Raw genomic sequence first — 23,406 nt, 5'->3', positions numbered from 1 at the left:
TACATACTGAGTCCCACACTCTTAAATTGCTTGAACTAATGCTCTATTACATTCTGAAATAAATTGAGGACAGATACACTTCAGTTTATTTGCAATTTTAATGAATATAATCTTTATTTTAATATTTTCTCATGTTTTAGTTTCAGCCGACTGTTCAGCTCTTCAAGCAATGTTGCAAGGAAACCAGATCATCCAGTTAATGTTAAGTACAATGCCCCAACTTCACATATCACACCTTCCATCAAAAAGAGAAGCAACACATTATCAAAGCTACCAAGTGACAAATCCAAAGCGTTTGACTTTCTAAGCGAAGAGTAAGTATTAATTATTGTTGATTTTCCCTCCTTGTGCTCATTCCTTCTATGTTTACATTGTGCACATTCAAGTCACATTTTGTGTGTGAAAAATTGTAATACATTGTTATTTTGTGGCACTTGTTGTTTGTTGTTAAGTCCTATAGGGTTTATGAATTATTGTTGTGCTGTATTCCGCCTCAAATAAAGATAAGGAAATTAGTGTTCTTCCAAAATAGATGATTACAAGTTGTTTATGGCACCACATGAGAGAGAACTGTGAAACAATTTTTGTGACGGATCTCCCTTGTATGACTTCCTTCAGCCATGCCTATTTGTCTGGTGGTAACAGGATTCAATTGTCATGAACTGTAGAAAGTACCAGAAAGGTCAGTTACCTTTGTATTGCAAAGCATGCAAAGCCTGCTGTCTTTTCATGGCTCTGATTAATCACCCTCACACTTGTTTGAAAAAAATACCAGCACAGCAGATTGAATTCACTATTTGGTTTCAGCTCCTTCTCAAAAAAGTTTATTTCCCATACTAAGCATTCCTGTCTTCCGGTTAAGGCTGCAGTGTTCCCTGGATAGGAAGTGTGCCACCATTAATCAGGTCAGGAAAAATCTGCTGTGAAGTGTTGCAGAATTTAAGGTCATATTCTAGCTAAGATATATTTTCCTTTAGAAGCCTTAATAGAAGTGTGTGTGTGTGTGTGTGTGTGTGTGTGTACATATACAAATATATGCATACAGTTCCTCCAATGCTATGTAGAAGGATGCCCGGACAACAAATTGAGGTAAAAAAATTACTTTAATACCAGTTGCTTCCTCCCATACAATGCGTTTCAGCCGTAGCCTTGCTCACGTATATAATATATATATTTGTTAATACTTACCTCCTGATTTAGGATTGGTGCAGGCTTAGACCTTCTAAAATTGAACCAGCATTAATGATGGCACATAAGATAATACTCTAAATAAGGCAGATTTTTCATGACAGCATTACCATCTGTGCATGCAGGGCATAGCAGATGTTACAGACTGGCAAAAGAAAAACTAAGCAGATTAATTAAAATATTTATTAGTTTTAGATTGAGGATGTGCTAGCTTAAAACCAAAGAGAAGTACAAAATTGTGAGGCAGAAAATCACAGCATCCAAATTCTCAGTTATGAAAAACTCAGAGCTCATAAATCCGAAACGAATAAAGAACTACAGAAGTTGACTTGAACGTTATATGATGACGGTGGGGTTGGTAGTTTTTCTACTCTGCAGATTTTCAAATGAGGTGTAAGAAATTACATTTGTAAACAAACGAGATGGACGAGGAGTAATTTGAAACAGATATGTAAAGGCAAGGGCAGTAGTAACCTTAAGCATGAGTTGAACCGCGGTCTTGGAAGGCTGTATTTACACACATTAAGAAGAGAAGTAATCTAGCATGAGATTTGATCAACACACTTTTGTGACTGCTTCACGGTTGCTTCTAAATTTCCACCTGTTAATGTGATGCACCCTTGAATCTCTGTCTTCAGATATTTCACTCCATACCACTACAAGATGTGGCCGCTAGTTTATTTTCAGAAAGAACAGGTGAATCAGAAGTGTGAGTTGATTAAAGTACAGGTTCACCACTTGGGATTACTCTGACAAAACACAGGCTGCTCTGGGGCTCATTTTAGAGATGGGATTAAAAGTATGAGGCATTGATGAAGTTTTAAATCAGGTGAAAAAGTACCTGCTCATCCTAAAGATGCATGAAGCCTCTTGTCAGAATTGTCTGAAAAGTTATTACTTGCGAAAATACTGCTAACACTTTACTGTTGAGTTGCTAGAGGACACAATTTAAAATAAAATCAAAATGTTAATGAGATCCGTGAGTTAAATTCTCCACCCTCATGAGGAATGCAATGCTCAAAATTGTTTGTGCATTGCATCATAAAAACGGGGTTGACTCTGCTTTGGTGGTTGCTGGATTATTCCTGTATCATGACATGTTGCTGGATTGAATTTGCATCTTCTGGTCACAAAACAGCAAGCTGGGACAGTGAGGAAAAAAACACGCACAGTACTGGTATTTGTGGGCTGCAAGGAGGGAGAGGGAGGTGATAACAGTGCACAGATACCTTCAATGGTAGTCTGTTGATTTAAGGAATAAAAAAAAAAGTGTCCGAAAAACTCTAAATTGGTTCTTAACAGAGATGCTGAATACTATGTGATAGTAGAGGTTTGGAATAGGTAACTTGTAATGGGCGCCACAGGTTTGAGATAGCTACCTTATAATGGGAAACATCCTTTACCACACACTCTTTTCCGTGCATACCTATATCCTGCTTAATTTTCCACACAGTTGCCTTTACCACACATAGTAAGTGAGGTACATTATAAAAGACATAATACTCAGTGGTGTTTGCCACCGAGGAGCTATAGTTAGGATCACGTTTCCAAAGGGAAAAGCATGTTTTGGTTCTGCCACCACATCAACAAAGATGCTGTTGATTCGAAGAGGATCCACAATGCTGATCAAAACCTCAACACCCACCTCCCTACCCGCTCTACCCCTTGCCCCATCTACCCCCTGCCCCATCTACCCCCTTGCTCTCCCCCACAGACAAAGCCATTAGGGATGGCCAGGGTCACAGAGTGCGGCATATTGTTATAACGTGCATCCCCCTCCTCCCTGAGCCTTTATAAGGCCCTGGGTCCCTGTGTCAGGATTGTATGTAATGAGGAGGTTGGGGCCGTAGCCCTGATCTTCAAGCCTTGGAAAGACATCAGGACCCCATCTCCAAGAGTTAGTAAGATAATTCTGGGGAGAGGGGGTGTGGCCACACTCCCCAAACATTCATGAGGCCCCAGAAACCCCATCACCCTATGCCAGTTTTAATTTTATTTTGGGGTGGGGGTTGAGCATGGGGCCACCCTCTCTGAAGATGAGCTCCAGGGACTCCATGCCCTAGAGCACGAGTGCAATGCCCCAGGGTCCTCATCCCCCGGGACAGTACGGTTCCCTACTAGTGAGACTGTAGGCAGGAAATAGAAAAAAAGCTGCTGAAGCCTGGGTGAGACCAAAGTAATGGAGTGGGTTTTTGCCAGCACCAGTATGGTGTTGGCCGGGGAGCGTGCTGGGGCCATGTTAGCCTTGGGATACCCCGAGACCCCCTAATGAGGGGTACCCATCAATAATGTTTGTAGCCGGCATCCGCTAGTGGAGCCAGTAAGGGCTGTATGGGCCCTAGACGTAAATTGAAAAGGGGAGTTTATATAAAATATGGTTTACTTATGTATAATTACCATGCATGGAAAATACATTCTTGGTAAGAAATGCTTTGTAACATCTTTTGTAATGGTCAGACAGTGAGGGGGATAAGCAACAGGAGGTGGGAATTATAATCAGTCTGCCCACACCTAATGCTGTCATCATTGAGTACCCATGGTAGTATGTTGAATCAACAATTGTGTGGTAAGAGACTTTTCTGAATATTTACTGTAATTATGATTTACACATACTCCATGAAAGTAAGCCATTAGCTGGGATAGTTGATTGCACCTGTTAAGGTGTGTCCTTGTCACAGTATTAATGTTGATGATTGGTGAAATGCACAAAATGGTACAGGACAACTATGCCTCAAATAGTAGGGTTGGTGACACTGCCTCGAATTAAAAAAAAAAAAAAAAAAATCCCATGAGGTATCGAAAATACAGAGCCAAAAGGAAATAAACTTTTAATGAATAAAAAGGTGGTTGTGTCATAATAATATACTCATTTCCATATTTGTTGTCAATAACTCATTTCAAAGTTTCAGGTTTGATAACCAGGACCAAACTCCACCTGTGTTTGAAGAAGGCATGGGGGAATCTTAGACCAGTCTAAACCCCAAAATAAAAAAGATAAGCAGGTAGACTTTGTCTTGAAGTTGTTAGAACCTTCATTGTTGTTTGCCATGAGAGAAAGTAGCCCACCCATTTGTATTGAATGTTGGCCATTATAAATGATTATGTATTTATCCCTGGTAAATTTGTTGGATACTTTTTATGTTTTTACTGTGTTTTACTATAGGCTAGAGAGTGGTGATTTGTCACTTTGTCATGCTTTGCACTGATAGTGTAATGGATGTAAGGAGTTGACCTGTAGTGGCCTGAATTAGTGCAAACGATGAATCATGCAAATATGTGTTGTGGTGTTTGGGGACGTGTCATGATTCCAAGGCCTACAGGGACTGCACATGGATGCACCCAAAAGCCATTTGGAACCACAGAGCAAAACTTTATATTGGCAAGCATAAGAAAACTCCTAGCCAAGTCAAATCGAAGTTGTGGTCCATGTCCGAAGTTCAATCCTGTTGCTGCTCCAGGAGTCCCCGAATCCAATCCAGATGCTGGTCTTCATCACAATCCAAATCATACGTTTGGAAGATGACTAGAAATCCAAACGAGACTCTGCACCCTCTTTCTGACCGCATTCACCTGAGCATATGCGATGGCTGCACCATGACTCTTGATCAGGCTTCAGGAGTCGTCCAACTTTGAAGGCAATCACAGTCCGTCACAACAATAGTTTCCAGGGCTGTCTCCCACTCCACAACAGATCGAAGACCATAGCCATGCTCTGGCTGTTCTAATCCTCGCCGATTTTCTCTGGTACACCTTCAGGACCGAAAGAGCCAAGTAGCCTTCCATCTGGAGTACTGCTGGCGGGTTCACCCTCTCTGCAAGTTGGACACTTGGATTCCGTCACAACGCCTCTGGCTCTGGTTGTACCCTGCCTGTGGTGCCACAGTCCACATTGGTCCCTCAGACTTTGACGCTGGTACCAAATCCATTGACACTGGATGAGGAGAAACGCATGGTACTATCTGACTCAGATTTAGTGTTGGTCCCACCTCAACTTAAACTGTGCCCAAGACATTTGAGGTGCCCCTCCCTCTGCTTGAAATGCCACCTCCACAAGGGAGAGAACCTACCCAGCATTCACTTGTCGGCACAGAGTCAGACAATGATTATGGAACGGGTGATGAATTCGTTCAGCCCTATTGAAGACAACAAATTGTATAATGACTTGCTGGAGGCTAGTGGTCTCAATACCTCCCCTGAATCGGGCCTTCTCTCACTTCCTGGCTCAGCTACAGACGAATTCGCCTCCTACAGCATGGGAATGCATATAACATCCTAAGTTCTTTATCCCCCACCTTCCCACCTTGGAGGTCAGGACTAACTTAACAGAAGTTTTCCAGCTGGGATAAACATCCTCTGAGCCCTTTTAACGTTTAGTGAGGTGCTAAAGGATATCTTATTGGGGGTTTCAACCAAACCTTATTCTGGCCCTTCAGTCAAAAGACAAATTGTGAGATGCTGTTTCCTTGCCTTCAGCTACCATGCATTCTCCTCAAAGCACCCTTCCAGAGAAAATTTTGTGGTGCAAGCGTCTGCAAGCAGGTCTTTTGCCAGTAGTTTTCCTAATACTTCTACCGATAGGGAGTCAAAACAGATGGAGACATGTAGGAAGTGAGTTTAGTTTTCTTCCACCAGCCAGATTGTCCGATCAGTAAATGCCCAACTGCCTCTTGGTTCTTAGTGGATCAAGTCCTCCCTGGTGTTTCTCCTCCTCAGCCATCACATACCTTCTGCACCACGAAAAAAACAAAACCTTGGAGGATTCAGTTATTGATACTGAATCTGAAGCAGGAAATGATAATAGCTATTCATACGGCAGCGTTTAAAGTTTTGAAAGCACTGGATTTTGTCGATCCCTCTAACTGCTTCTTCAGGGCTCTTGTCCAGGATCATTGCTTCAGATTCCCGCAAACCTATTTTGTTTGAACAATCCATTTCCATAGGACCAAGACTGCATTCAGAATTAATGATGTGGGCACATACTGTATTTAAGAATATATCTCTCTAGTGATTTAAAAAATAAACTCCCAACTCAGTTGGTTTTCAAATAATTGCTGGGCAAAGGTAAACAGGTGTCTTTCTTACAGCAAGGGAAATAAATTTACTGAAATGGGTCTGGGACCCCAATTTAAATACACTTTGACATAGTTCTCTCATGTCACAGCCTTTCAAACTGGGCTATTACAGAAAGGTTGCAGTAGTTGTGAACTACTCCTCCTGTGAGCAGGCATGCATGACTCGGGACCTGGTTGTGGATTTGGTTTTTGACAGCAGTACACTATTATTATCTCCTGATGACATACTTAAGGAGGAGAAGCAGCCACAGAAAGTCTTAAGTCCTTAGATCGATGGCCTTGATCCACAAAAATTGTGTTTATCAACCTTCACAGGCTGTAAGAATCTGTAGGGTTGGACAAACTTCTAAAGTGAAATAATCTTCTCTGTGCAAGGCTTTTTGTTTCTGAAAATACAGGTTCCGTCCCCAAGCACAGGCCTCATACTCATCATGCCTTATTTCTCCACAGATGCAAATATTTTTATCTCTTTAAAAATTTTGCTCCAGCCTTAAAGCTGATCAGTCACAGGGCCACTGGAATTATGCATCAGGAGGCAGCCAAGTTATGGGGCAGGGTTGAGTAAGTTATGCAGCAAGAAAAAGCAAATTATGCGGCATAATGTGGCACATTTTGTAATAGTATTTTTTCATTATTTTGTCATTTTTAAACTTGCTAACACCGTATCAACATTAGTTGCACCTCTTTAATAATAGTTCAGCACCCAAGTATAGCAATAAGCAATAGAAAGGTAACCAGTCCAGCTTTGCAAAGAGCCCTCCACCATGCGGCAACAGGTGTTGCTTCATTTTTAGTAACTTCTGAACTGTTTGAGCTAGAAACAACTTTTGTTTGCTTAAAATCTGCAGATTATGTGGCAGATGATGGATCATGTGGAAAATCTGTAACTGTGCTAAAATCATAGCGGCCGCACAATTACATAATTGCAGTGCTCTTGATCAAAGGAGCCTAGAGTAAGGTTGACTTTCCACAAACCTAGATTTCCGCTCTTACTCAAGGCCATTCGGCACTGAACATGCAAGAAGGTCTTTCCTTGATCTTACCTCCTATTCCCCTTCCTCCTGTCCTAAATTTCAGAAATCATTTTCTTGAGCTGCAGAAAATTTGGGAGCTTTTACTTTTAAGAGCCAACAGATTTACTACCAGATCATTCAGTGAAAAAGGTGCTGGGTTCCCCTAGGTTATGTCTTTGTCTCCAAAATAAATGGGGCATCATACATATCATAGACCTTTGTGACCCAAAAGAGTTGATCCATGTTAACTAGTTCCACATGGTTACTCGGCCATTGCACCAAGGGCGCATTGAAATTCCACTACGCCTACTACACTGTCCCCATCAAAATACAGCTTCTGCAATGCCTTTGGTTTGCTGTGGATACTCAAAGCTACTAGTAAAGAATGATTTTTCGCCTCAGTGTTTGCAAAGTTGTTTTGTACATAGCGCTTGTAGGAAGTTGGCTCTGGATATACTATTTCAAAGTAAGAAATAGTGTGCACAGAGTCCAAGGGTTCCCCTTAGAGGTAAAATAGTGGCAAAAGTAGATAATTTGAATGCTCTATTTTGTGGTAGTGTGGTCGAGCAGTAGGCTTATTAGAGGGTAGTGTTAAGTATTTGTTGTACACACACAGGCAATAAATGAGGAACACACACTCAGACCTACTCCAGGCCAATAGGTTTTTATATTGAAAAATATATTTTCTTAGTTTATTTTAAGAACCACAGTTCAAGATTTACAGTTAATACTTTAAATGTAAGGTACTTCACTTAGATACTTTAGGAACTTTGAATGAAAGCAGTATCACAAACAGTCTTTGTAAAAATGGCAATAAGCTATTTTCAAAGTGGACACACTGCAAAAATCAGTTCCTGGGGGAGGTAAGTAAGGTTAGTTTTGGAGGTAAGTAAAACACTTACAAGTCTCAAGTTTGGGGTATGGGCAGCCCACCGTTGGGGGTTCAAGGCAACCCCAAAGTTACCACACAAGCAGCTCAGGGCCGGTCAGGTGCAGAGGTCAAAGAGGTGCCCAAAACACACAGGCGCTTATGGGGAACAGGGGGGCTCTGGTTCCAGTCTGCCAGCAGGTAAGTACCTGCGTTCTCGGAGGGCGGCACAGGGGCGGCCGGGTTCAGTGAGCAAAGCAGGCGTCGGGGTTTCAGATAGGAATCATTGGAGGGACCCAGGGGTCACTCTAGCTGTGCAGGAATGCACAGGGGGGCTTCTCGGGACAGCCACCGCCTGGGCACCGCAGAGGGTCGCGTGGGGGTCACTCCTGCGTCGAAGTTCGGTTCCTTCAGGTCCTGGGGACTGCGGGTGCAGTCTTGGTTCCAGGCGTCGGGTCCCTTGTTACAGGCAGTCGCGGTCAGGGGGAGCCCCTAGATTCTCTCTGCAGGCGTCGCTGTGGGGGTTCAGGGGGTGTTGTCTCTGGTTACTCATGGGGTTGCAGTCGCCCGGGAGTCCTCCCTGAGGTGTTGGTTTTCTGCAGGTCGAACCGGGGTCGTCGGGTGCAGAGTGGAAAGTCTCACGCTTCCGGCGGGAAACGTGAAGTCTTTAAAGTTGTTTCTTTGTTGCAAAGAATTAGCTGGTTTTGAACAGGGCCGTTGTTCATGGAGTTTCTTGGTCCTGTAGTCCAGGGCAGTCCTCTGAGGCTTCAGAGGTCGCTGGTCCCTATTGGATGCGTCGCTGGAGCAGGTTTTTGAAGTTGGAGACAAGCCGGTAGGGCTCAGACCAAATCAATTGTCGTCTTCCTCCTTCTCTGCAGGCTTGTAGGCCAGCAGTCATTCTTTCTTCAGTTTGCAGGAATCTGATTTCCTGGGTTCGGGGTCACCCCTAAATACTCAATTTAGGGGTGTGTTTAGATCTGGGGGCAGTAGCCAATGGCTATTGTTCTTGAGGGTAGCTACACCCTCCTTGTGCCTCCTCCCTGACGGGAGGGGGCACATCCCTATTCCTATTGGGGGAATCCTCCAAAATCAAGATGGAGGATTTCTAAAGGCAGGGGTCACCTAAGCTCAGGACACCTTAGGGGCTGTCCTGATTGGTGGGTGACTCCTCCTTGTTTTTCTCATTATCTCCTCCAGCCTTGCTGCCAAAAGTGGGGGCAGTGGCTGGAGGGGCAGGCATCTTCACTAGCTTGGATGCCCTGGGGCGCTGTAACAAAGGGGGTGAGCCTTTGAGGCTCACCTCCAGGTGTTACAGTTCCTGCAGGGGGAGGTGAGAAGCACGTCCACCCAGTACAGGCTTTGTTGCTGGCCACAGAGTGACAAAGGCACTCTCCCCATGTGGCCAGCAACATGTCTGGTGTGTGGCAGGCTGGCAGAGACTGGTCAGGCTACACTAGAAGTCAGGTATGTTATCAGAGGGCATCTCTAAGATGCCTGCTGGGTGTATTTTTACAATAAAGTGCACTCTGGCATCAGTGTGCATTTATTGTGCTGAGAAGTTTGATACCAAACTTCCCAGTTTTCAGTGTAGCCATTATGGAACTGTGGAGTTCGTGTTTGACAACCTCCCAGACCATATACTCTTATGGCTACCCTGCACTTCAAATGTCTAAGGGTTGGCTTAGACACTGTAGGGGCATAGTGCTCATGCAGCTATGCACTCACCTGTGGTATGGTGCACCCTGCCTTAGGGCTGTAAGGCCTGCTAGAGGGGTGACTTACCTATGCGACAGGCAGTGTGAGGTTGGCATGGCACTCTGAGGGGAGTGCCATGTCGACTTAGTCGTTTTCTCCCCACCAGCAGACAAAAGCTGTGAAGCAGTGTGCATGTGCTGAGTGAGGGGTCCCTTGGGTGGCATAATACATGCTGCAGCCCTTAGAGACCTTCCCTGGCATCAGGGCCCTTGGTATCAGGGGTACCAGTTACAAGGGACTTACCTGAGTTCCAGTTCATCTATACCAGAACTGTGATACTTGGTTGATAAAAGCACAGTCTCTAACAAAAACTGCCAGAACCCCACATGGTGTACATTGCCATTCCCATTTACAATTTAGGTTTATAGAAGCACATCAACACATCTGGCATAATTCCCTACTAAAGACTTCAATTTTGTTAGATGCCCTGCTTGACAAGTCTCTGAAAATAGCTGATCTTCTGCTTGAGAGAGTGGTATTGTTGAAACAATGAACCACTTCATTTTGTGACCTCAGACAGCCTTGTAGGTTCATGCATTCATTGATTATTAATATTTGTAATATAATTGGGCACCTTCACCGGGCTGTTTTTTAGGACCACCTCTGAGTGCACAGTAGTAGTAAATTATTTTCTTTCAAAACATTAGGGACTGTGTTTTTTGGTAGCTTCTGGAGACAAATCAAAGACCACACCTTTTGGGAACCAGTCACCCTGGGTACAGAAACTTGACATTTGAAAGGTTGCAGCCAGCAGTTGAAAAACATTGACTGAGGTCAGCTCAGAAAAATGAAATTCCTCATATATGAGTTGAAACTAAATGCAATGTGCTTGGGATTGAAATTATTCATATTTGAAAAAACCTGGTGGAACCTATGTCCTTGGGTCGACTGCCAGTTAAGCTGTCACACTGGGTCATTCAGAACAGCATTTCTTCTCAAATGCTCATTTTGTCAGATGTGAGAGAGAACATGAGTGATTCCTCCAAGGAAAGTTCTTCTGGATTACAATAAGAATGTGATCATGTTTTGTATGCAATTCTTCACAGTGCGGTACTGTAAATGATAGGTATTACAATTATCTCATTTAAAGGTACTCTATTAACCAACCTTGAAAGAGTGGATAGCTGAGTTGGCTTTGCTAAGATTTAAACTATTGGCCTGCACAATCACAGTAGGAGACATTGACAAGTGTTTAACTAATAGTCATATTTGGGGTTTAAATGGCAGGAATGTTCCTCAGTGCAATTCTTCCTTTGTCTCTGACTTACATTTCTGTCCTGACCTTGAACAATTCCACCAGTGTGGAAAGCATATTCTGGCTGATGCATATTTAATTTCACTGAACTTTTTTTCTCTGCAGCTACTGCTTTCTGGAATTTCTTATGTTCCAGATCTTCTGATCCAGCTGAAAGGGACAGTTGCCCATGTTCTCTGACAATTGCCCAGCTTGATACCTGTGTTCTTTAAAACCTAACATATACACATCCTGGCATGTCAGACACATACATTATTTTAATATACGTTGGCAGAAAAGGCTACACTAGGTCTCAGTAAAGGAGTAGATGGCTTTGCTATTGACACTTTGTTTTTGAGAGATGCCTGTCTGACAATGATTTGCCTTTCATGATACCTCTAAGTCCAGTAATCCTAATTGATGCCTATTAACTTCATGTCTTTGCAGTTGCTACATATTCTGATACGCTTAAGGACATTTTCTTCTTGAACAATGAGGCAGTTAATAGTACTTACTCCTTGCTTTTAATAATTGCACCTTCAAACACAGATACAGATCTTTTAGCAGGATTTCAACTTGGACTTGGTCAAAGATTTCAGCACAGTGTGTATTTAAGACCCCCAATCATGGAAAAACTGTTATCACTTACATCCTTAGATCCATATTTAGTTACATGAATACAAAGTAACTTTGAAATCAGTCCCACTTTTTTCATGATTTGTTTTAAATAGAAAATAATTATTTGATTTTTCAACTACAACTTTATATTGACTCAGCTGAGAGAAGGCAACGCAACATGGATGTTTCCACTACCCTTATAGTTTACTTGGAAAGAAAAACTGTATTTGACTAGATATGGTAGTTTTTATGCATAGCAGCACAATACAACATTGAAGTAGATGAGCTTTGTTTGAGGATTGCTTATTCCACAAGAGCTAAGGCATTGCCTGTGGCTTTTCAAGTGGCATTATCCCATTGTTGAAGCAATTTCAAGGAGGCACTTGAAGTACCCCTTGTCTTTTGCAATATTGACTGGATGCATATTCCTTCAGTCATACAGCTTTTGTCCAAAATGTTATCTGCATCCAGTTTTTTTGAAGACTCATCTGACTTTGTCAGTCCCTTCTTGCCAGCAAATATGGGACTTTGGAATGACAGTCACAAATATTTAGGACTTTGGAATCAAGGTCACAAATGTTTGGACTAGAGGGGAGTGCAAGAACGGGTATGAAAAGATATTTTTATGGTGATTCAGTTACTTTTTAATTTTTTCATCCCTGTTAAGAATGCATTCCTAGTTAGCTCCTCTGTAAGGATGGGCTGTAATCCAGCTAATATGGCAGAAAAACTTTAAGCAGTTCAGCTGGGTGATTAGTAACTGAAGGAATGGCGTAGGGTAAAATACCTATGCCCAAGGTGGAGACTTCTGCATTGCACCCTTTTAGAAGCCTTAGTGTGTGACCATTCCCTTTTGAATACTCCACACGTTTAATTTTTGTTGCTGCTGCACCGGGATATATGTGTCTCAGCTCTATATTCTTGGACTATTTACTACAGCAGGAGAGGCGGAAATACTGGAGGGCTATGTAATGTACTATTGATGTGTGGGAGGAGCATGTCAAAATGAAATGCAAGAGGCCTTTTTAAATATACTGTAAGCACCACTGAAAGCGGACATTAGGACAAAATAAAAGGAATGCAAAACAGACAAAACAATAGAGTCCACTATTTATTATGTTCAATTATTTGGCAAAAATAGTGTCCGAGCACTGATGTGAAAGTCTTCGAGTATTGCAATTCATTGGCAAGTAAAACCAATTATTAAGAAGTAGAGTGTGACATTGTCCAAGATTTGCTTTTTTGCGTACCACATACCCCTTGGGATCCTTTGGAAAGGTCTTTTTGGTAAGGTCTATAAAGCAACATACAGATACAGGTTTGTTATAATTACAAAGATACCAGACCGTATTTTTTGTAAAGCTTTGCCTCTTTTGTAACAACGAATTTCCTTTGCCTGAGTGAGATTTTCATAAGCAAATGTGTTTATTTTAGCTCTGAAGCTAATTTAGCCCTGAAAAGAGAACAGAAGAGAGAGCAATACCGCCAAGTAAAAGCTCACGTACAGAAAGAAGATGGACGAGTCCAAGCTTTTGGTTGGAGTTTGCCTCAGAAATACAAACAGGTATGACATCATGTCTAATCACAGTGCTTCTAGAATGTAGATGATTTAACTGTAAATAAGTAGAGTCGGAGAACAAAATGTGAATTAGAAAGGAATGTGAGCATCAGTAAAAGTGAAGCTCGTCTTCTTAGTAGGAAATAGAAGTTGTGAAAACCAGTGGTAGCAACCATCATGTTCAGCCAATGGTACATTATTTTCATGGCTTTCAGTAATATTACATTCTCATGACTAGGGGTGAAATGCGACTGGTTTTTGTTGGAATAAGAAAGACTCAAGTTGCCTTAGTTAATCTTTTGACCTCCCACTCTTTTCTTGACCTTTTTTCACTGGAAGAATGCTGCTGTGCATATTTATATTTTACCCCCTCTCTGCTCAAAATATTCTGTAAATTTAACAACCTTGTTTAATGCAGGAATTATACAAAAAATGTCATTTATACTTTATTGCTTAGTTTGTTTTCAATTCAGATTTATATTCACAGTACTGGCCACCCTATAATACGTGTGCATTTTCAGCTGCTCATATATTGGATTCTCTTTCTGTCCTGATCTGCTATAAACCCCCTTAACCATGTTTAACTACCAAAACCAGCATGGAAAATATGTCATCTACATTTTAGAAACTTGGTTGCCCTTTGTATGTCAAATGCATGTGTTATAACTAATACTTATTTTTGTTTCTGACTTGCGTGTTGGGAAGAGTGATTACCATTTTTGCTTGCCTGGAAGGACTTTAAACTAAGTGATGTCATGCTGTCTCTATTTAAAGTCAAGGTAATCGCCACCCGTTCGGTTTCAAAAACAGATATTTCCCTTGTTCAGAAATTCCCTCTGAATCCTATATGTGCTGCATATCTTTACATTTCTTGTTCTAGGCTTGTAGAGATCGTACCAAGGTTAATTCCTTCTGCGTGATCGACCAAGAGCAGTGTGTGTGTCTTTTTCTTCCATAAATTGATATATGTCCTCATTGCAACTAATGGCAAATCAACTCTAGAAAGCAGTATCCTTTATTATCATGCAATCTTACAGTGGTCCCTAACTTGTTGTCTAAGACTGTGTACAACATTGTATCAAATAATTACAGTCAAGTGCCTACCAGTCACAGTTAAGCTCTTTCCAGTTTAAACAGTTCTGTGCTTAACTTGGTATTGTTTAGTGAAATCCACTGAGTCTTAGCAAGGTTGCTATCTGCATTGGTGCAACTAAAAACATTATATCATCCGACCACCGGCCTGTGCAGTTGAGGTTTTTTCAGTACTAACATGCCCATTTAAATATATATCTTTTCCCAGGCAATTTTAGTATTTCTTTTGTGCACACACCAAAGTTATTTAACAGCATGTTTTTTGTGCATAGGAAGAACTTGGAGTATCCAGCTTCTTTTCAAGACTAGCAAAGTAGGAATCAGTGAAATACAGTTGTCTAGCACTAACTGTATTGGTTGTAATATCTCATACCAAAAAACACTAAATTCCAAACCTAATGTTCCTCTGGTAGCCTTTAAACCCAGCATCTGTTATCAGAGAGTAAAACTCTACAGGGAGTGCAGAATTATTAGGCAAATGAGTATTTTGACCACATCATCTTCTTTATGCATGTTGCCTTACTCCAAGCTGTATAGGCTCGAAAGCCTACTACCAATTAAGCATATTAGGTGATGTGCATCTCTGTAATGAGAAGGGGTGTGGTCTAATGACATCAACACCCTATATCAGGTGTGCATAATTATTAGGCAACTTCCTTTCCTTTGGCAAAATGGGTCAAAAGAAGGACTTGACAGGCTCAGAAAAGTCAAAAATAGTGAGATATCTTGCAGAGGGATGCAGCACTCTTAAAATTGCAAAGCTTCTGAAGCGTGATCATCGAACAATCAAGCGTTTCATTCAAAATAGTCAACAGGGTCGCAAGAAGCGTGTGGAAAAACCAAGGCGCAAAATAAGTGCCCATGAACTGAGAAAAGTCAAGCGTGCAGCTGCCACGATGCCACTTGCCACCAGTTTGGCCATATTTCAGAGCTGCAACATCACTGGAGTGCCCAAAAGCACAAGGTGTGCAATACTCAGAGACATGGCCAAGGTAAGAAAGGCTGAAAGACGACCACCACTGAACAAGACACACAAGCTGAAACGTCAAGACTGGGCCAAGAAATATCTCAGGACTGATTTTTCTAAGGTTTTATGGACTGATGAAATGAGAGTGAGTCTTGATGGGCCAGATGGATGGGCCCGTGGCTGGATTGGTAAAGGGCAGAGAGCTCCAGTCCGACTCAGACGCCAGCAAGGTGGAGGTGGAGTACTGGTTTGGGCTGGTATCATCAAAGATGAGCTTGTGGGGCCTTTTCGGGTTGAGGATGGAGTCAAGCTCAACTCCCAGTCCTACTGCCAGTTCCTGGAAGACACCTTCTTCAAGCAGTGGTACAGGAAGAAGTCTCCATCCTTCAAGAAAAACATGATTTTCATGCAGGACAATGCTCCATCACACGCGTCCAAGTACTCCACAGCGTGGCTGGCAAGAAAGGGTATAAAAGAAGGAAATCTAATGACATGGCCTCCTTGTTCACCTGATCTGAACCCCATTGAGAACCTGTGGTCCATCATCAAATGTGAGATGTACAAGGAGGGAAAACAGTACACCTCTCTGAACAGTGTCTGGGAGGCTGTGGTTGCTGCTGCACGCAATGTTGATGGTGAACAGATCAAAACACTGACAGAATCCATGGATGGCAGGCTTTTGAGTGTCCTTGCAAAGAATGTATTAGGAGAATACTCTGTCCTAATTGCCACCAAAAAGTTATCTCCAGCAACATGTATTGAATGTGTTTGCTCAGTTAACCTCAAGCTCACAATATGACAAGTTGGTTTGCACATGCATCTTTTAAACCAAAACCACTACGGAATATGGAAAACAATGATTAGCTCATTGGGCAAAAAGTGGGATCCTGAAAAGAGCAGATAGTTGCATAAACAAAAAGCATGAACCATCCAGTTCTGAAATTGGGTTTTCAGAAGATGAGGAGTTAAAGGCAGCAGAAGATATCCAGGGAGCAGAAGCTCTGAGCTAGCTGTGGAAGAGGCCACCAGATAAAATGTGGAAGTGATTGACCCTCTTCTAGACACAAATATAGAAAAACCCTGAAAGACTCTAAGGCCCCAATGCCACAAGCTGAAAGCCCCTTGGAGCCGCGACAACTGTCTTCCACGACTAAAGACAAGCTGTCAATGTTGAAATATTCCCCACTCAAACAGCCATTAAAACATAAACTGAAAGAGCAATAGGAAGAAGCAGAAAGCCACCAAGCCAACTTCGGAGAACAGTTGGTTTGAATAGCCAGCTATGGGGCCTAAAACTCTGAACAAAAACATTAAGTAGTCAGGGCCAATCAACCACCAAAAGCCATTAAACCTAAACATTGGGCTTAAAGTTGTGGAAAAGGTAAAAATCTGTTGTCATTCAAAAGAAAAGGGTGTCTTGAACCAGAGGTCTTTTAATCAAGAAAACACAAGCATTTGATGATGCTTGTTCATAGGACAACTAGACACCTAGAAAGATACACACTATGACAAACATAAGTTGAAATATAGAACCCTTATGCCAGACATAGAAAAAGATACCTTAGAGTAAGAAGAAAAAAATTGGAGTCAAGCACGGAATTGAGTTTCTAAGCAGCATAGACGGACGACTCTGAATTACAAAAGTACAGTGACATAACACAGTAAAACTAAATTCACCTCAGGAAGAGTTAGTTACAACTTTCAATATCACCTCCACCAGATAATCTAATGATGTATCATGGTGTGATTAAAAAGACTGCAGATACTTATTAAGTCCAGTTCGAGGAGGAAAAAGATGAACCCTGTTGTGCTTTTTTTTTTTTTAACTAGAATCACTCCACCCAATAAACAAAAAAAAGTTACTCTGTTTCTGCCTATGCTGCCAAACCTAATTAAAATAAGGTAAGGAGTACTTCTTAAAACCAGCAACTGCTAAGCCATAACACCTAGGATAGTGCTAAAAATGAGTGGTCATATAATCTGCGATTGTAAGCATACAGTCAGCGTTGTAATGAGTCATTTTGGCACTCCTATTGTTGATGCCTAAAGTAAAAAATAAAATTAAAAAAAATGTTGAAAAAGAAGCTACAAATTCGTACCGGACCACTAGAAGGTGGAGTAATACATCGCGTGTCAATGTAGAACAGCAACAAGATCTAAGCTGTGACAGATAAAGAACCTATCACTTCCTCAGTACAGATGCAAACAGTGGTAAAAGCTCTATAGATGTTGGAAGGTTTGAGATTATGACATACTGAAAAATTACAACTTTTTCAAAGTGACTAAACTATGTTTAATTAGTTCCTTATATAAAAACTTAGTTAGTTTTCAAAATAATGGAAGAAAGCTTTGTACAGCCCTCTAATGCATTGCATTTTCATTTTATATTCCTCAAGTTTCACTACTCACCTTTCCATTATTAAGACACATTTATAATAGAGAAGGGTTAGCTACTACTTTTTTCTAATAAAAACTGCTCGGGTTCTTCATTCTTCAGCTAACATAAATGATTAACTTGTAATATAAGTGCTTAATGATATTTAAAATTAGCAAAACTGAAATCTCCTTTACTCGCCTTTCTCAAGAAGAGTTGTCTGTTTTGTCTCCATGCACAAAAAAACAAAACTTTAAACAGCGTCCTCAAATCTTGGCTAAACCTGCAAAAATAGCACATTAAAACAAAGCACTATTTTGGTTATAAAACTGTTTTAGTTGCTTCATTTGTTCCCCCCTCTGTAGGATTAATTTGTTTCTCTATTTGTGAAAACAGTTCTGAAATCCACCCAGCACTTTAATTAGCTGATAATGTTTAAAACACAACCTTTAAGAGATAATTATTCACATATTTCTATTTCCCTTATAAACTTCAATCATACAAATTATGAATAGAAACCTTTTCTGACAAAATTACACTTTTGTGTTTAAATTACCTCTGTATCATAGTTTTACCATAGTCCTCTCTCAAGAGAAAAGCGAGGGCCCATGGACACTTCTGAGTTCAACATAGGATATTGTAGGAGGCTGGCCTGGCTTATAGTGGGTACCCTGTGGTACTTACACCCTGTGCCAGGTCCAGTTATCCATTATTAGTAGAATAGAAGTGTTTCTAGCAGCTTAGGCTGAACTAGAAGGCATGCAAAGCTCCTACTATACCACTTATTATCATATGCACAATATCATAAGAAAACACAATACTCAGAGTTACTCAAATTTAAGGTACTTTATTTTTATGACAATATGCCACAAGTATTTCAGTGAGTACCCTCAGTAAGAAGGTAAGTAATATACACATGTTATATGTACACAAACCCAAAACAGGTAAGTAAGAGTAAGAAAAGTAATGCAAACAGTGTAGAATTACAATAGGATGCAATAGGTGAACATAGGTCTAGGGGCAACACAAACCATATACTCCAAAAGTGGAATGCGAATCACAAATGGACCCCAGACCTTTGGGACCTTTTAGAGGGTCGCCGGGACTGTAAGAAAACAGTCAGGGTGTCCAAGATACCCCACCCCAAGACCCTGAAAAGTAGCAGTAAAGTACACCTACTACCCCAAAAGGACACAATAGTCGTGATCGGGGGATTCTGCAAGAACCACAAACACCAGCTGAGCACTGAAGACGGATTCCTGGACCTGAGGACCTGCAAGGCAAGGGGACCAAGTCCAAGAGTCGCAATAGTGTCCAGGGGGGTCAGGAGCCCAGAAAACCCCAGATGAAGGTGCAAGGAAGCTGCCTCCGGATTGAAGAAGCTTGGAATTCTGCAACAACGAAGAGGGCTAGGAATTTCTCCTTTGGATGGAAGATGTCCCACGTCGAGATGAGGGTTGCAGAAGTGTTCCCACGCAGAAATACCGCAAACAAGCCTTGCTAGCTGCAAGGGTCGCGGTAGAGGTTTTTGGGTGCTGCTGGGGACCAGGAAGGACCAGGGTGTCGCCCCTTGGAGGAGGAGACAGAGGAGGCGCTCAGCAACTCAGAGAGCCCCCACAGAAGCAGGCAGCACCAGCAGAAGTACCCGAACAGGCACTCAGAAGATTTGTGAAACGGAGCTGGCTCAGAGTCACAAATGAGGGTCCCACTAGGCCAGAGGCCAACTCGGAGGGTTGAGCACTGCAGGACGGAGTGCTGGGGACCCAGGCAAGGCTGTGCACGAAGGAAATCCTGCAAGAGTGCACAGGAGCCGGAGCAGCTGCAAATCACGCAGTACACAGGTTTGCAGTCTAGCGTGGGGAGGCAAGGACTTACCTCCACCAAACTTGGACTGAAAGATCACTGGACTTGTGGGAGTCACTTGGAATAGAGTTCCTGTGTTCCAGGGACCACACTCGTCAGGATGAGAGGGGACCCAGAGGACCAGTGATGCAGTCTTTTGGTGCCTGCGTTAGCAGGGGGAAGATTCCGTCGACCCACTGGAGTTTTCTTGTTGGCTTCCAGTGCAGGGTGAAGGCAGATGACCCCCAGAGCATGCACCACAAGGAAACAGTCGAGAAAGCCGGCAGGATTAGACGCTACAATGTTGCTGGTAGTCGTCTTGCTACTTTGTTGCGGTTTTGCAGGCGTCCTGGAGCAGTCAGTGGTTGATCCTTGGCAGAAGTCGAAGAGGGAAGTGCAGAGGAACTCTGGTGAGCTCTTGCATTCGTTATCTGAAGAATTCCCCAGAGGAGAGACCCTGAATAGCCAGAAAAGGAGGTTTGGCTACTAAGAAAGGAGGATTGGCTACCAAGAAAGGTAAGAGCCTATCAGAAGGGGGCTCTGGCGTCACCTGCTGGCACTGGCCACTCAGAGCAGTCCAGTGTGCTCCCAACACCCCTGAATCCAAGATGGCAGAGGTCTGGGACACACCGGAGGAGCTCTGGGCACCTCCCTTGGGAGGTACTGGTCAGGGGAGTGGTCACTCCCCTTTCCTTTGTCCAGTTTCGCGCCAGAGCAGGGCTGGGGGAATCCCTGAACCGGTGTAGACTGGCTTATGCAGAGATGGGCACCATCTGTTCCCATCAAGGCATTTCCAGAGGCTGGGGGAGGTTACTCCTCCCCAGCCCTTCACACCTATTTCCAAAGAGAGAGGGTGGAACTCCCTCTCTGAGGAAATCCTTTGTTCTGCCCTCCTGGGCCAGGGCTGCCCAGACCCCAGGAGGGCAGAATCCTATCTGAGGGGATGACAGCAGCTGCAGTGGAAACCCCGGAAAGGCAGTTTGGCAGCATCCGGGTTCTGTGCTAGAGACCCGGGAGATCATGGAATTGTCCCCCCAGTACCAGAATGGTATTGGGGTGACAATTCCATGATCTTAGACATGTTACATGGCCATGTTCGGAGTTACCATTGTGACGCTATACATAGGTAGTGACCTATGTATAATGCACGCGTGTAATGGTGTCCCCGCACTCACAAAGTCCAGGGAATTTGCCCTGAACGATGCGAGGGCACCTTGGCTAGTGCCAGGGTGCCCACACGCTAAGTAACTTGGCACCCAACCTTCACCAAGTGAGGGTAAGACATATAGGTGAATTATAAGTTACTTAAGTGCAGTGAAAAATGGCTGTGAAATAACGTGGACGTTATTTCACTCAGGTTGCAGTGGCAGGCCTGTGTAAGAATTGTCTGAGCTCCTTATGGGTGGCAAAAGAAATGCTGAAGCCCATAGGGATCTCCTGGAACCCCAATACCCTGGGTACCTAGGTACCATATACAAGGGATATATATGGGTGTACCAGTGTGCCAATGAGAATTGGTAAATTTAGTCACTAGCCTGCAGTGACAAATTTAGAAAGCAGAGAGAGCATAAACACTGAGGTTCTGGTTAGCAGAGCCTCAGTGATAGTTAGTCACCACACAGGGAACACCTATAGGCCACAAACATATGAGCACTGGGGTCCTGGCTAGCAGGATCCCAGTGGCACATAACAAACACACTGACAACATAGGGTTTTCACTACAAGCACTGGTCCCTGGCTAGCAGGATCCCAGTGAGACAGTGAAAACACCCTGACATATACTCACAAACAGGCCAAAAGTGGGGGTAACAAGGCTAGAAAGAGGCTACCTTCCTACAGATATCAGAACAACCATATAATGTCATCATCATAATGAATGTGTTTTTCACTTCTTTCCTGTATATTAATCTTCACATGTCTGAACTTGGCATTTTTGATCAATGGCAGGATGGTACAAACCGCTGGACAAATTACTTGCCATCACATGTTGATGGTAAATCTTGCCACTCACAATCACAAAAGTATCTATACATGTGTGGCAGCAATAAATTTGAGTATCTGCTGGACATGATACGTTGGAATTTTAGCACCAACCCATACACCAACATATTACTTAAAATGCAGAGAAAAAAACGTTTTTATTTCATGAAAAGTAGAACGTTGTGCTTGGAGGAATAGAGTTCATTTAAAATACTGTGTGTGATAGCAAAGTATGCAAACTTTCATAAAATGACAAGCCATTACTTAGAGACAATATTAATGCATTTCCTAATGTGAAGCTGATATCTAGCATTTATAACTCATTTTCAGTTCAAGCAGTGAAATGCTGGAATTTCCCTGTTAGCTAAATTAAGATACCTACGATATTACCTAAAATTCAGGAATGATGTGAAACAATGGTTATACATGAGGTAAAGGGCCAAACAATCAAATCTCTGTGACCTGCACGATAGAGCAGTATTGATAACTATAAAGCACTATGCTGGAAAGTAACCAAAGATATGGTAAACCGTATGATTAACCCCTAATCCTCTGCATACAGAAAGTCACAAATGCTAGCTGCACAACAGTCGCACTCAAACTGATTGGCACTGTTATTCCGCATCACAGGCACTGGATAACCATAAATTAGTGGACTCTCAAAACCCCATATACGCAAACTGCTAATAACTTATTGCTTCTCTAGGTTACACAGCCATTTGTATATGGTATGTACTTCTAAAACCATGAGTTCTTGATAAAACACCCACAGCACTTATGAAATGTTATTGGATATGCAAAATCATAATAAGCCTGAAATCCTTAAATCTGCGTCAGATAGGCCTTCTGGATCCTTACTCAGAACTGTTCCGGCTCTGGCGCACAGACCTTCAGGGTTCCCACCTGTGACACCAGAGTTCCATCATCCAGAGTTGGAGGCACCGGTTGACACTGAATTGTTAACCTTGTCCGACGCTGAAGCAACGCCACCCTGATGCCAGGTGATGCCTGTGGTGCCTATAGACTCTGAGTCCGGCCGCCGCCATATGGGCTTACTCTGTGCCAATGGCTATCTTCCATCTTATAGTGGAGGTAGGGTTGTTATGCATGTTCCTTGAACATCATTGTTCCAGCTCTCTAGTTGGTTCCTTTCATTCTATTCCTAAGGGTGTCCTCATATTCCCACCCTTCTTTGATTTTATTGAGGTTCTTTAATTCATAAGAGAATATCCTTTTTTGCTGTGTACCCCTCTTACTTCAAAAGATGACCATGTACATTGATAATATGGAGGCAGTTGACTTGCTTGTCTTTTACTTCTGATGTCTCCTATTTCCTGTTGGGACATTATTTTCTGTGATAAGCAATTGTTTTTCTAAGATGTAACTCTTTTGTTGTTTCAGCTTTTATAGCATTTTCTTACGTTGAATCATATACTTTGTGGAGTTTGCCCCTGGACTACTGTTTCTTACCTTTCGTACTGCTCTTCAGCCAGGTTTCATACCTGTTATGTTCTTTTCAGCTTTTACTATCAGCAACCTGATGAGGTCTGCTCATTCGGCTGGCTATAGCTGCATGATTCATGGTCATTATTTTCCTGGAATGTGTTCTCTCCTCCACGCATTCTATGTTGTTACATTGTACTTGTAAGAAAAGGTCTCATTTTGCCATGGTTAAGCCCCCACTTTTTGCCTGATGTATGATGTAGTCTAGAAATTGTAGTGCCCAGGGCCCATGCTAACCAGGTTCCCTGGGCCAAAGCGCTTTCCCTAAAACTGTTGTGATGCATTGGCACAATTGGATACACCTTTAGCTACCACTAGAAGTCCCTAGTTAAAGGTACCTAG

At 42.5% G+C, this 23,406-nt stretch overlaps 1 protein-coding gene across 2 annotated transcripts in view; it reads left to right on the top strand.

Moving 5' to 3' along the window:
- SPAG9 (sperm associated antigen 9) overlaps positions 1 to 23,406 on the top strand; it is a 1,094,694-nt gene that overhangs the window by 376,875 nt on the left and 694,413 nt on the right. For both annotated transcript variants that reach the window (XM_069200034.1, XM_069200033.1), the window contains exons 14-15: positions 141 to 314; positions 13,183 to 13,312. In XM_069200034.1, coding sequence (XP_069056135.1) covers positions 141 to 314; positions 13,183 to 13,312 — 304 coding nt within the window. The remainder of the gene's footprint in view (positions 1 to 140; positions 315 to 13,182; positions 13,313 to 23,406) is intronic.

The sequence above is a fragment of the Pleurodeles waltl genome, chromosome 7 (genome assembly GCF_031143425.1).
Source record: "Pleurodeles waltl isolate 20211129_DDA chromosome 7, aPleWal1.hap1.20221129, whole genome shotgun sequence".
NCBI lineage: Eukaryota > Metazoa > Chordata > Amphibia > Caudata > Salamandridae > Pleurodeles > Pleurodeles waltl.
This window is presented reverse-complemented; position numbering and strand designations above follow the sequence as displayed.